The sequence below is a fragment of the Crocuta crocuta genome, unplaced genomic scaffold, assembly GCF_008692635.1.
Source record: "Crocuta crocuta isolate KB4526 unplaced genomic scaffold, BGI_CrCroc_1.0 scaffold36, whole genome shotgun sequence".
NCBI lineage: Eukaryota > Metazoa > Chordata > Mammalia > Carnivora > Hyaenidae > Crocuta > Crocuta crocuta.
In genome coordinates, this window is record NW_027532203.1 from 7,897,198 (window position 1) to 7,910,545 (window position 13,348).

Genomic DNA, 13,348 nt, shown 5'->3' on the forward strand with positions numbered 1-13,348 from the left:
AGTGCTCGCGGCACCCGGTGGGTTGAGGCCAGGGGTGCTGATGCTACGATGAGCAGGAGGGTCCCCACAACAAGGTGTCCTGTGTGTGAGAAACCTGCACCGGCCCAAGGGCCAATGCCCAGCCTTCTACCAACCGGGGAGCCCAGCCATCTACAAGCCCTGAGGGCCACTAACGAAACTCCCAGAAAGTCAGAGGAGCCCCAGAACAAATGTTGATGTCAGGGATTTTTGTTTTTCAGATTCACGCGACATGTAAGGATGACAGAGTGGGGAGGGCCCCCGAGGCGCACCCTTTGTTTTCTATCTACGTTGCTTTCCCAGAAGGTTCCTGAGAAGTCAGACGCTGTGCTTCGCTGCATAATATCTGGTAACCATCAGTGGCTCATTCTCCTCCAAAATCTCCCCGCGGACCCGAGTTTTTGACTCACAAAGGCATTATTAAAAATCATTTGTGAAAATGGCCTGGGAAGTCTGTCCTGAGTAACCCGTTGAACAACTAAATCCTCTATGTTTTTTGTTTGTTTGTTTTTGTTTTTATTTCCTTGAAGGATTTCTTCGAATGACTTCCTGGATATAGTTTAGTGATCTTTTCCACTTCACATTGTGATTTTGGGTTAGGCGACTCCCACACTGGTTATTTTTTCAGATAATCCACTCTTAATTTCCTGGGCACTCAGGAATGTCACAAATAACTTTCCTTCGTCTGATTTATTGAAATCTTCTTCCATCCCTCTTTCCTTGATATCCCCCTAACCAGCTACCTGCATCTCCCACCCCCCGCTGTCATTGGGGATGCTAGTCAGCAGTTCAGAGGTAAAAAAACCAAGGCAGAGGGTGCCCAATAGCGAAGGAGCAGGGGACTGGCATTCCCCCTTGGCTGGAGAATAAAATAACCCAGCCCTGACCCCATATTGGTGCCCCTAGTGGTAGGAAGGATTTATTATTGAACGAAAATAATAGAAGCAAAATAATTAGGTCAGGACGTGGTACCTTGTACCTTGTGGATTGTTCCCTTTCTTGGATTATGTCTCTACCTCCAGAAACATAGAGGCACCAGTGGTCTCTCCTGAGGGCACACAGGGAACTTCTACCCTGAGATCCTTTTTTCTAGAGAGGAAGAGAGAAAGAGCCAGCTTCTAAAATGGCCATGCTTCCTTAGCTGAAGTCGTAACAAAGTCTCATCTCTGGTCTGGGTGCTGGGATGTCTACCTGTGCGTTCAGCCCCTTCAAGGCCAGAGCCAAGCCCCCGTCTTTCTTGACATTTGTCCATAGTCATTCACATAAAGGGACAGGCACACGTCCACCACTGAGCCTCCATACTATGGCCCCCAAGTCTCCTCAGGAAGCCCCAAAGTTTGAACCTACCCTAAACTTGGCTACCGGTCTCCACACACAATTGTGAAACATTCTGGAGGTGGCTCTCCATATGTGACCTGCAGGTAGGCTTAAAAAACAAGGGTAGGATTTTTTGGGTGAGGTTTCCAGCAAGTGGAGGGAGAAAAGAGAACCACCCACAAAGGTACTACCACTTCCCTGTGCGAGTCTCGTTTCTGGCTGATTATTCAGATCTATACTGCACAAAAGGAAAAAACCAGTCAGCCGTTAAGAAACTGGGGGCATCAACCAGCCCTGATCAGTCTGAATTAAAAAAATCAGAGTCCAAGAGATTAGAATGAGGGCCCCAGGCCCAGCTCATGCATATTTTATATATCTTCTTAAAAAAAAAAAAAGAGTCAAGGACACACAAAGAAAGAAGCAATTAGACGCTTTTTTTAAAAAAATTTATTTCTAGGAGAGAGAGAGAGAGAGACAGCGCGAGTAGGGGAGGGTCAGAGAGAGAGGGAGACACAGACTGAAACAGGCTCCAGGCTCTGAGCTGGCGGTCAGCACAGAGCCCGACGCGGGGCTCGAACCCACGAACCGCGAGATCATGACCCAAGCGAAAGTCGGACGCTTAACCGACTAAGCCACCCAGGCGCCCCGCAATTAGACGCTTCTTGAGAAGGAATCTAAGACTGACTGAAAGGGGGACAAAGGCTGATAAGAACAGGCAGAAATGAATTATGACCAGAAACCTCCTTGATGGTTTTTCAGGGAGGCTCATTTTTGGTGCTTTAGTCACTTGCCTGGAAGGGACTCAGCCAAACCACGGGTGAAGAAGGGTGTATCCTTGCACGCAAGTCTGTCTCCTCCTAGTTCCAGGGACAAGTAGCCAGGCAGGCGCCTCCCTGAAGGGGGAGGCCAGGAGGAACACCAAGCACATTCATGGTGTTGGCGCAGAGGTAGCCTAACTGGGAGACCCCAAACCAGACAAGACATAGAAAGGGAGGCAGGGGCTCTGAGCACCCTAAGGTCCTGTCCATGGTGCAGGGCCCAGAGCATGTGGAGTTCTTCTCTTAGTGGTATCTCGGGCTGCTCACCAAAAATCCTATGGTAAGTTGGAAACATCAGAAGGATGGATCTAAAACAGTGTTCTGTTTCCCAATACTGGGCTTTCCTCCTAGGGCACATTTTGATACCTTTTCAATGATACAGAGGTTAGGGGGAAAGCTCATTGGGACACATTGGAAACCTTCCTTCGCTGATCACAAGGGGTAGAAAATCCCAAGGGGTGAGGAGAATTTCTGGGGGGTTCACCAGATGAGTCCATGACTTCCGGTTAATGATCACACGGGTGGGCGGAACCTCTTCTGAGGGAGAAAGCGCAGGGCAGTATCTGTGACGACATCAGTCAGGTGTGCACAGGACAGCCTGGAAATCACGCACGCCATTCAACCTCCCGAGGAGATGGCACTTGCTAATCCACTTCGTTCTTCCCTCTTCTGTGCCATTGCGTACGTTCAACTCCAAGCAGTGTTTCAGGACAATTCTCCAAAGGTAACGTGACTTCCAGGCAAATATGAAATGGACATTTCAGTGGTTTTATTCAATTCTTTGAGTAAAGAGGGAACCAGAAAGTAGGAACATTTGAGGAATTAGGTATTTATAGTCAGTTTAATAAGAGAGTATTAGGATAAGATTGCTCAACTAGGTAAAACTCTGGTTGATGTCCTGTAGGGCCATAAACCATGACTTATGGAGGGATCTTTTCTGCCGGGCAGAGATTATTTACAGCTCTGTTGGATAAAAATCTACAAGTTTACATGTAACGTCACTAGATCTAGAAGTTTAAACATTTTTTTAAGTTTTTTATTTATTTTGAGAGAGACAGAGACAGCATGAGCAGGGGAAGGGCAGAGAGAGAGGGGGAGAAAGAGAGAACCCCAAGCAGTCTCTGCGCTGCCAGTGCAGAGCCTGACACAGGGCTCGAACTCACGAAACCATGAGATCATGACTTGAGCTGAAACCAAGAGTCAGATGTTTAACCAACTGAGCCACCCAGGTGCCCCAATCTTGGAATTTCAATAAGTAGTAATCATCAAATTAAACATAGTACATTCCCCTGGGTAATTCTTAGATGGATCTTTTCCCCCATGTGACATTGAAAGTAGATATTACCTGCATTTTTGCCTCTTATACAAGTTTTAGATAGTTTTTCTTTTTAAAAAATATTTATTTACTTTGAGAGGGAGAGGGAGAGAGAGAACGTGGGTGGGGCAGATAGAGAGGGAGAGAGGGAATCCCAAGCAGGTTCCATGCTGTTAGCACAGAGCCCGACTCGGGGCTTGAGCTCACAGACCGTAAGATCATGACCTGAACTGAAATCGAAGAATCAGACACGTAACCGACTGAGCTACCCGGGCGCCCCTAGATAATTTTTCTTAATAGCTCTTTCAGATTAGGGACAGCATTTCATTTCACCTGTAGCATTTCATCTGCACCCCTGTACAGCGTCATCTTAGGTATAGAGCATGCTATATAGTGCTTAATGAATGATACATTTGAATTTGAATTTGAATTTAATTTGAATCAACTAAAGGGAGATTTTCCAGTTCCTCAACTGACATAGGTCAGCATGTTCATCCCTATTACTTATTACCCATTCTTGTTCATAGCTTTATGATTTTTTTCTAATATATTTAATGCAATAAAAATATTCTTATTTTTTCATTATCAGGTCAGCCCAAGCCAGAAGTAACTTGGTATAAGAATGGCCAAGCTATAGATGAATGTGGCATTATTTCCAGTTACGAATTCTTCCAGAATCAGTATATTCATGTGTTGCACCTCTGTGGGTAAGTAGATGCGTCCCTGTGGACTGTTTACAAAGGTCCCTGTGTTCGGTCACATGCTGGTTGCTACCAGGTAATGTCAAAAGCTTGTTTCCTCTTTGCTTTTTTGCATCTTAACGTTAGATGCTATGAGCAGGGATCAGCTGAGGTGTCCGCAGCAACACTGAAACAATCTAATCCTTGAGAAAAAAAATGAATGAAAATCTGTTCTCCCACTGAGAAATTCTCTCCCACTGAGCTCCTCTAATTTGCTGCTTTGATGGAATTACAGCTTCATCTAGAATTTTATTTGAGGTGATCCAGCCATTTTCATTCTTTAAAAGAGCTTTTCGTTTAATCTTATTCTTTCTGGAAAGTCAAGAAATACAACGTGGTTTTGGCACTGTCATTCAACCTTTCTTGTGTAACAGTGGAAGGAAGGAGACATGGCTGACCATGAACCCATAGCACATTGGCGATGGTCGGAAGGCTGAAAACCATGCCTTCGGGCTTTATTTTAGGAAGTAGTATGGGCTAGCACAGTGGTTTCTATTCTTATTCCTTTCCCCAAGAACTATTCAGATGAAATCAGGAAGCTCCATGTGTAAAGTAGAGAAAATGAGAACTGCTTTGGTTGAAGATGGGTGGAAAGTCTGTGCTCTTGGTCCCCAGTTGTTACTGAATTGGTCACGGCGTTCCTCATGGGGACTCTGAGGAGGCCAAGGTCCGCAGCGTGTGGTACAAACTTGACTGGTAGGCGTGCGCATGTGCCCGTAGCCTTGGATCTGAGAATAACAAAGTAAGACTTGGGTTTGAATTCTGACTCTACTTCTGGCTGTGTGACCATAGCCAGTTATTTAACCTCTCCAAAACTAAATTTGTTGATCTGCAAAATAAAAGGATTGCTGAGAGAATTCAATGATTTTATGCTTGTCGAGTTCTTGCTGTGTAGTAGTTATTCAATAAATGCTAGCTTTCTTCTCTTTTTATCCACTCTTTTGTTTCAAAGTATGTTCCGAGATCATTTTATCATGGTTGAAAGGCTTGACTCAACTATCTTACAGAATAGCTAACCTGATGTTACTCATGTATTCATCTACCATTTAATTCTTTAAACAATATTCATCAAGCAACTACATGTGGCAGCCATGTTGCATAATGCTGTGGGAAGAGATGAACAATATAAACATTGGCTATGCCCTTATCAAATCTCAAGTCCAGTTTCAATGTTGCCAAGGCCTTCTCCTCCCTCCTCTTCATCCTGTTCCACTTAGAATCCATCTCTGTGGTTCATAGTAATTCTAGTTACCCATGGCTCTATCCAGCCTCAGACATTCTCTTCTCTTTTGCATAGCCCCCCCCCCAACTCCTTTGGTGTTTACTATTGCTCAGGATTGACAGATAGTTCAGTAGATTTGGGCCTTTTGGGGGCAGGAACCTTCTCTGTCTCACACTAATGCATCCCCTAGGGCATCGTACAGTACAATATAAATATTCGCTAAGAGGATGGGTGGGTAGATGTTTTATATATACCATAAATATGTATGATGTTAATTTAGGTCAGCATTGGCAAACTTTTCCCAATTTGTTTTTTTTAATGTTTATTTCGTTTTGAGGGAGAGAGAGACAGTGTGTGAGTGGGGAAGAGGCAGAGAGAGAATCTGAATCTGAAGCAGGCTCCAGGCTCTGAGCTGTCAGCACAGAGCCCGATATGGGGCTCCAACTCACAAGCAGTGAGATCATAACCTGAGCCGAAGTTGGATGCTTAACTGAGCCACTCAGGCACCCTGGCAAACTTTTTCTATCAAGGGCCAGGTAGTAAATATTGCAAGCTTTGAAGGTCAGATGGTTTCTCTCACAGCTACTCAACTCTGCCATCATAGTATAAAAACAGCCAGAGACAATATGGGTTTTGTTTTGTTTTGTTTTGGGCATGGCTGTGTTCTAATAAAACTTTAATTACAGGACCGGGTAGGGGGCCAGATTTGGTCTGTGGGGCATAGTTTGCCAATCCCTGGTCTCAATGGTAAGATCCTTGAGTATCTACATGCTACATACTGCTTTGTATGTTTTCCACTCTTGCCTTTGTTCCCCTGAACACTCAATTCCATATTTCTTGATTGATTAACTTTAGTCTCACGCTAAGCTAAAATACTCACTTTTTTAGCCAGAAGAGAGCTTAATGAGTGTTCTTTTACTGATGGAATGCCACTTAAGAATTGTGGTTTGTTATTTGCTGCTTATACAGGACCAGGAATGTAGAGAAAACCAGTGTTTGTAAGGCAAGGGAGTTAAGGGATGGAGGGATGAGAAGGCCAAGATGAAGCCCAGGGGCATGTGGGCAGGTTAAAATGGGAAGAGAAATTTAGGAAGAGAACTTGAGCTGTGGACGGCGCAGGGAGTCCTCATTCTCTTCGCAGAAGTCCAGCGGGGCACTGGTTTGCCGGAACAAATCAAGACTTGATATGACAGAATGCACTCTTTCCAAACTCCTATTCTGCCATTTTGAAAAGTAACCCACCAACTGGGAAAAGCATTCAGTCCCGGTGAAAGAAATTTTAGTGGGGCCATACGCTAACAGATATGGTTGCATTTTCCTGCTTAAGAGTAAATGCACTAAGTACTAATGATCTTTGAATGTTCTAACTTTTTACATCAGTAGTTCTGAACCAAAGCTGCTATTAGCATCCCCCAGGGAACGTTTAAAACCCCCTAATGCCTGGCCTTGGACTTTGATTAATGCAGTTTGGACCCCAGGTGATTCCAATGTAATTGCCCAAGATGAAAAATTCTTTACATCCTAGAACTTTCACCTGCAAAGCAGTTTGACTTCTATCAGTATGTTAAATGCTGGTTAGGAAAATGAAGGTTATTTTGTGCAAATGCCTTTCAAAGATTTAAAGTTGGTTGTTAGTCATAATACTGGTCTCAAATTTTCTTGCCATTTTCAGGTCACCATAAACCACCAGATTAATTCATAGTTCCCCAAAGAAAAGTACTTTTTAAACATCTACCTGAGTTTAGTCTTTGGGTTATTAAATCTGAACTCGTAGGTACTGAAAACTCCTGTTCCCATATTTCCCACATTGTTTTTTGTTATTGTTTTTCCTGGGATGGTAAACCTGATCTGCATTTCTGCTTCATGGCCACGAGTTCATTAATTGGTCTACTGACCTCCTCTCTTTCCTCAACTGGGCAAGAGTGCGACCCGGCCCTCCCGCATTCTCCTCCTCACATCCCCTTAATCTCATAACACCGTGTACTTTGGACAAGTGAGAACACTTGGAGGAGATTGGTCAGTGCCGTCGCGACCTTTACATACCACAGGTCAAGAGTGTTTGGCAGGCAGAGGGATGGAAAGCCGGGAAGGCATTCCAGGGGAGAGAGACATCCATAACAGCGTGATTAGCACTGTAGCATGATAACTTTTTTTTTTCCCCCAAAAGACACGGGGGTGGGGAGGAGGGGAGGAAAATGCAAATAGATTTTTCCACCTCATAGAAAGCAAGTTGCGAAGAGCGCGTAGACAAAAGAGGAATTGTGGGCTCTCAGGAACGCTGTTTAAAGGAAGGCAGGTGGACGATGGATAAAAATCTGTCCAGGAGCCCACACCTAGAGCGAGACACTCCTCTCCACAGTGAGGAGGCCTGTTGGTCATGCCCGGCTGTGCTGAGAAAGCACACGTTGCCAGAGAGGCAGGAGGGAGGTGGGTGGACTGGGCAGGAAGGCGTGGATCAGAGGGAGAGCAAGGCTGCCTTCCGCAGCTCAGCCCTACAGACGACCTCGTGGCGGGGACGATGGCCAGGAGAGCTGCACAGTCACCACGAGCCAATCAGCTCATGATGTGTCCCTCCCCAACCCCCCCAAGTTCATGTTCACCTGGAACATCAGAATGTGACCTTATTTGGAAATAAGATATTTTCAGCTGTAGTCATTTGAATTAAGGTGAGATCACCGTGGATTAATGGGGGTTTTAGCTCCATGACTTGTGTTCTTATAAAAAGGAGAAAACAGACACAGAGAGGAAATAGCCACGTGAAGGCAGGCAGAGACCGCAGTGATTCAGCCGCAAGCCAGGAAATGTGAGGACGGCCCGCTGTCACCAGAAGCTAGGAAGGGGCCAGGAGAGTCTTCCTCAGAGCCTTCAGAGGGAGCACGGCCTTGGCCACACCTTGATTTTGACCTCTAGGCTCCAGGACTGTGAAACAATAAATTTTCGTGGTTTTTTTTTTTTTTTTGCGGCCCTCTCTGTGGTAATATGTCATTATGGCAGCTCCAGGAAGCTGATGCATGGTGTATCTGAGCATTCTTAAACAAAAAAAGTCCAAGGGGCGTCTGGGTGGCTCAGTTGGTTAAGCGTCCAACTTCAGCTCAGGTCATGGTCTCATGGTTGATGAGTTCGAGCCCTGTGTCGGGCTCTGCGCTGACAGTTTGGAGCCTGGAGCCTACTTCAGATTCTGTCTCTCTTTCTCTCTCTCTCTCTCTCTCTCTCTTTCTGCCCCTCCCCCACTTATGCTCTGTCTCTCTCCATCTCTCAAAAATGAATAAATGTTAAAAAATTTTAAAAAAAGAAAGTGCTGCCGTTTGCCTCCCTTGACTTCTCTGATAATGTCACACTGGCTCCCAAAATGGCGGCCGAGTTCACCTGGGCCGCCCGGGAGGCGTCCGTGGGTCAAGGACCAAGGAACGTTTTTCCAATTATGCCTCTAGCTGGATACTGATCATCCAGGATTTTGAAGGAGACATCAACATGAAGGTCTGGGTCACCAAACCTGGGTCACCTGTGTTTTGCCCCCCAGGGGACATTTGGCAATGCCTGGAGATGTTGTCGATTGTCACAGCTGGAAGGGATGCTACTGAGTGAGGAGAGGCTAAGGATGCTGCTAAACGTTGGGAATTGCCGGGGTGTTCCCCACCCCGCCCCCAACAAGCAACTCAGCCCCTCTCCTACTGTGTTTCTCCAGGCCTACTGGTCACTTCCCTGCAGGGGACAGCACAGCACTCAGATGCCCGGGTGACAAAGCCCTGACCCCTAAACGGCGGCTCTTTCCTGGAGTCCTTCACTCGCTCCCTGCTGTTTCCACCCCAAGCAACTTTCCCCAAGGCCGTCTCGGTGCTCTTTCTCTGCACATTGTGCTTTGATTTCGCCTCCGTCTGCCTCCTGACTAGACAAAGCTCCGCGGAGACTGGACTCTGCACTCACTGTTCGATCGATATTGGCTGCATGAAGCTAGCGACTTCTGCCTCCCTTCTGTCCGCTCTTCTCTGTTGGCAGGTCACCTCGTAGAGGCAGCGGGGACTCGGATTTCTGTTATCTCTTATCCCCACAGCCTCGCGTGTTTGCAAATGATGACACGATTCTCCAGGTTCTTCCTCAAAGGCCACACTTCTGCTGGTGTCGTGCCCTGCGACTTAATTAGCTGTGTGGCCTTGGGCAAGTCAGTGAACTTCTCTGTGCTTTGTTGTCTTCATAAGATGATTTTTGGGGATAGTCTGAGCGAGCTCATTCACGCAGAATGGCCAGCAACGTGTGTGTTAAGCTTGCAACGAATATTAATTAGTGATTAATATCATGTTACTGCCCACTCCCTGAAAGCAACATGGTTCCAGAATTACTGTGAAAGAATCCCTTTCCCGTGGCTTATAGTAGTTGTGTTTAGAGCCGGATGGTTTTATATGGACAGTTTTGAAAAGTGTTGGAAACAGTGAATTTTCAGACAGGAAAGAAGTGGACATTTACAGGTGAGCGGCAACCCAAACAGTGAAGTTGAAGCTCTTTTTCTTATACATGTTTATACCCGAAACTCTGTTTGGATGGTTTTTAGATGGTGGACTCTGCGACTTCAGTAATGTCTTAGCCTATTTAGTTATTCCTCACGTCCCAGGAGCGCTGGGACACTGTGTTATATTCCTGGAGTGCCTCTGGGTTGTAGCAAAGAGTTGCTTATAAGGGCTTGTTGTCTGAGCCAAAGTCTTTGGTTCCTGGAGGCCATCACCCCCTTTCTGTGCATGATCACCCAGGGAAAATCAAGCTCCTTGCAGAACATCTAAAACACACGTGTTGTTGGTCACAAAGGAATCTGGGCAAATAAGAGGACAATCAGTTAAAAATATCTCTATTCCTGAAAGAAAGACTTCAAGGCACATATCCTGTTAACAGTATGTGCACCATTGATAGCAAGTGTCTGAAGCCAGGTTGTCTGGATTTAAATTCCAGATCTTATAAACGGTATCATCTCGGGTAAGTTACTTAGCCTCTCTGAGCCTCAGTTTTCTCATCTGCAAAATGGGGACAATGGTAGTACCTGCTTCATAGGAACAGTATGGGGATGAAACCCACATGTGCAAAGAATTTAGAAAACTCTGTAAACAATAGTTATTTTTATGCAATTTGAACATGTCCCCACAATGAACTACAATTTTGGAGCTGATTTAAAAAAATAGGGCGGCTTGGAGGTAAGAAAGGTAGCAGAGTTTGGCAACATTTCCCCCTTGCTATTTCCCTCTCGGAGGATAAAATACAAGTAAGGTGTTTGGCAAGGAGCCACTGGGTAGAAATAAAGATGACTGAGTCCTGCTATGTCTCGGCTAAGACAGAAAAGGCATTTTATCTGAGGTTGGAAAGCATTTTGTGACCTTCGTGTTCCCTTGAGTTTAAGTAGGTGTAATAAGTCTTAAGGGGGACTGGGAGAATTTTCGACACCCCCAGGGCCTCTGTGTTCCCAGCACAGAGCCGGGCTGGCATTCTTCTTGAATGAATTCAGCATTCCGGTCATTCCTCAGACCACGCCTAGAGCATTTCTTGAATGAGTCCTGAGGGTCTGACGAGAAACTCCCACTTAGTCCCCAGGGCGAGAGTTCTGTGCTGAGAATCCACTGGTCCTGACATTCTAACATTCTGGGTTTGACTTTGTGTGAATGGTTACGGGAGCCACACCATGGGACACTCATCTTTCCCTGGGGGCTGGATTGGGGCCGTGGCTCCCACGATGGTGTTGGCTCCCAGGGCTAATCAATGCTAGTCTGGGAGCAGGTGGCAGATTGATCCAAGCGCCCCTCCAAAGCATCAGAGCAGAGGAAGGTGCACTAATCCCTGGAAATTGGACGTGTGCTAAATATCTTTGTAAATGCCACTCCAGCAACGCCTTCTGCGGACTCAGAGCAGACCGGTAGCGCTAGGGGAGTTTGGGGACAACTGGGGTTCCATCTAAATTTGTAATCCCAGAATCGCGAGCCAACACTTCTGATGACCGACGAGGCGGGGAGTCTCACTGATGTAGAAATCACAGCGTTGGTTTAGCAATCGTTTGACCGGCTCCCTCTTTAAAGGTGGACATCCTACAGAAGGTACTTGGGGGAAGAGCAGGAGCCGATCAGGCCCTGTGAGTCCTGGCTTGGGCTTTGCTCCACCTCAGAAGGGAGGGGTGCGGGGCAGGGGATTGGGCGTGGGGGTGGTGGCGGGAGGAAGACAAAATTTGGTTTGGGGACAAGTGTCTGTCTTGGCCAGCACAGCCCTGTTTCCTCCCTCTCGTGCACTTAGCCAAGGGCTTCCGTGAAATCTACCTTCGCCTTTGCCCCTTCACACCTGGGGGCTTCTCTCGCCTTTGCCTCCACCCCCTCCTGGCCTTACTCTTCGTTCTGTGCGAGACTTGGATCCCCAGCCTCCTCTCTGCCTGCCTCCAGACTCTCTCACTTCTCAACCGCCTGCATCGCCCTCTCCCTTCTTCTGAGCCCTACAAGGTCGGTCCAGGCCCAGCACCTCCGCCCCTCAGCCCAGACCTCAGCCCCACTCCCCTCATAGGGGTGGGGGAGGCCAACGTTCCGGATCCTCCCAGTACCCACTCTAGGCCACACCTGAGCCCCGGATGAACCCAAGAATGAGCTGGAGCTGTGAGAGGGCTTTGGACCTGGCATGGTCTGCCTGGCCCTGCTTGCGTTCATCAGCTCAAAAATTCCACACACTGGAGGTGGGGGGTGGGGGGGGAGTTTAACCAACAGAAATGAATTTCTCACAGTTCTGGAGGCTGGAGTCTGAGATACAGATACCAGAACGGCGGAGGGCAGGGGGGGGGGGGGTCTGATGAGCGCCCTCTTCCGGGCTGGCATAGAGCTGCCCTCTTGCTCTGACTGTAGAAATGGTGAGCTAGCTCCCTGCTGTGTCTTCTCATAAGGGCACTAATCCCATCTGCAGGGTCCCGTCCTCATGGCCTCATTTAACACCAAGCACCTCCCAAAAGCCACATCTGCAAATACCGTCACATCGGGGGTTAGGGCTTCAACAGATAAATGTTAGGGGGACACAGTTCAGTCCATAGATTTCCCTAAATGTAGAAGTCATCGCAGCCATGTCAGGGACAAGCCTAGATGTGGCCGGTGGAGGTGTATACGGACGGGCCCACTGGTTAAGAATCCAGGATTTGCAACACTCTGTTGAGGCCACGTGTGGGTATTTACGAGCCCGGGCTCAAGAGTTACTGCCTGAGGTCATGTCTTGGCCCTTCCCTGATGGATGTGGGGGGGAGGGGGGGATGGGCATGGAGGAGGACACTTGTGGGGATGAGCACTGAGTGTTATGTGGAAACTAATTTGACAATAAACTATTTGTAAAAAAAAAAAAAAGTCTTGGCCCTTCTCTTCACTGGGCACATTTCTTATCTTCTACCTGCCTCAGTTGCTAGACTTGTAAAGTAGGAATAATAATAGCACCTACCTTGCTGGGTTGGGTCAAGATGAAATGAGATAATACACATTAGGCTTTTATAACAGTGCCTGGCACTTAGCAGTTGCTTAGTAAGTGTTCATTCTTTCTACCCTGAGGTCTGTATTTTGTCAGACGCAAGTCATTCTTGGTCATGAATTTGAAAGTAGAATCAGGCTGCCTGCCCATTTCAGAGAAGATGGGGTCAAACAGAATCTTAGTGCAGATTCCTGAGCTTATGTTAAGAACCAGGCTCGGGATGCCTGGGCGGCTCAGGCAGTTGAGCATCTGACCCTTGATTTCGGCTCAGGTCACAGTCCCAGGATCGGGCAACCTGAGTTGTACTCCCCGCTGAACATGGAGCTTGCTTAAGATTTTCCCTCTCTCTCTCTCTCTCTTTCCCCCCTTCTCCTCCTCCTCCTCTCTCCCCTCCCCCCTCATGCACTCACGTTCTCTCTCTGTCTCTCAAATTAAAAAAAAAAAAAAGCTAGGCCTAGGC

The 13,348-nt window shown here is 47.0% G+C and overlaps 1 protein-coding gene across 1 annotated transcript in view; it reads left to right on the forward strand.

The window, feature by feature from the left end:
* Nucleotides 1-239: 239 nt before the first annotated feature.
* The window catches only part of ALPK2 (alpha kinase 2), a 105,950-nt gene continuing 92,841 nt past the window's right edge, over nt 240-13,348 (forward strand). The window contains exons 1-3 of the mRNA XM_077777602.1: nt 240-367; nt 4,058-4,171; nt 11,317-11,320. Of these exons, the coding sequence (XP_077633728.1) occupies nt 259-367; nt 4,058-4,171; nt 11,317-11,320 (227 nt within the window). The 5' untranslated portion in view covers nt 240-258. The remainder of the gene's footprint in view (nt 368-4,057; nt 4,172-11,316; nt 11,321-13,348) is intronic.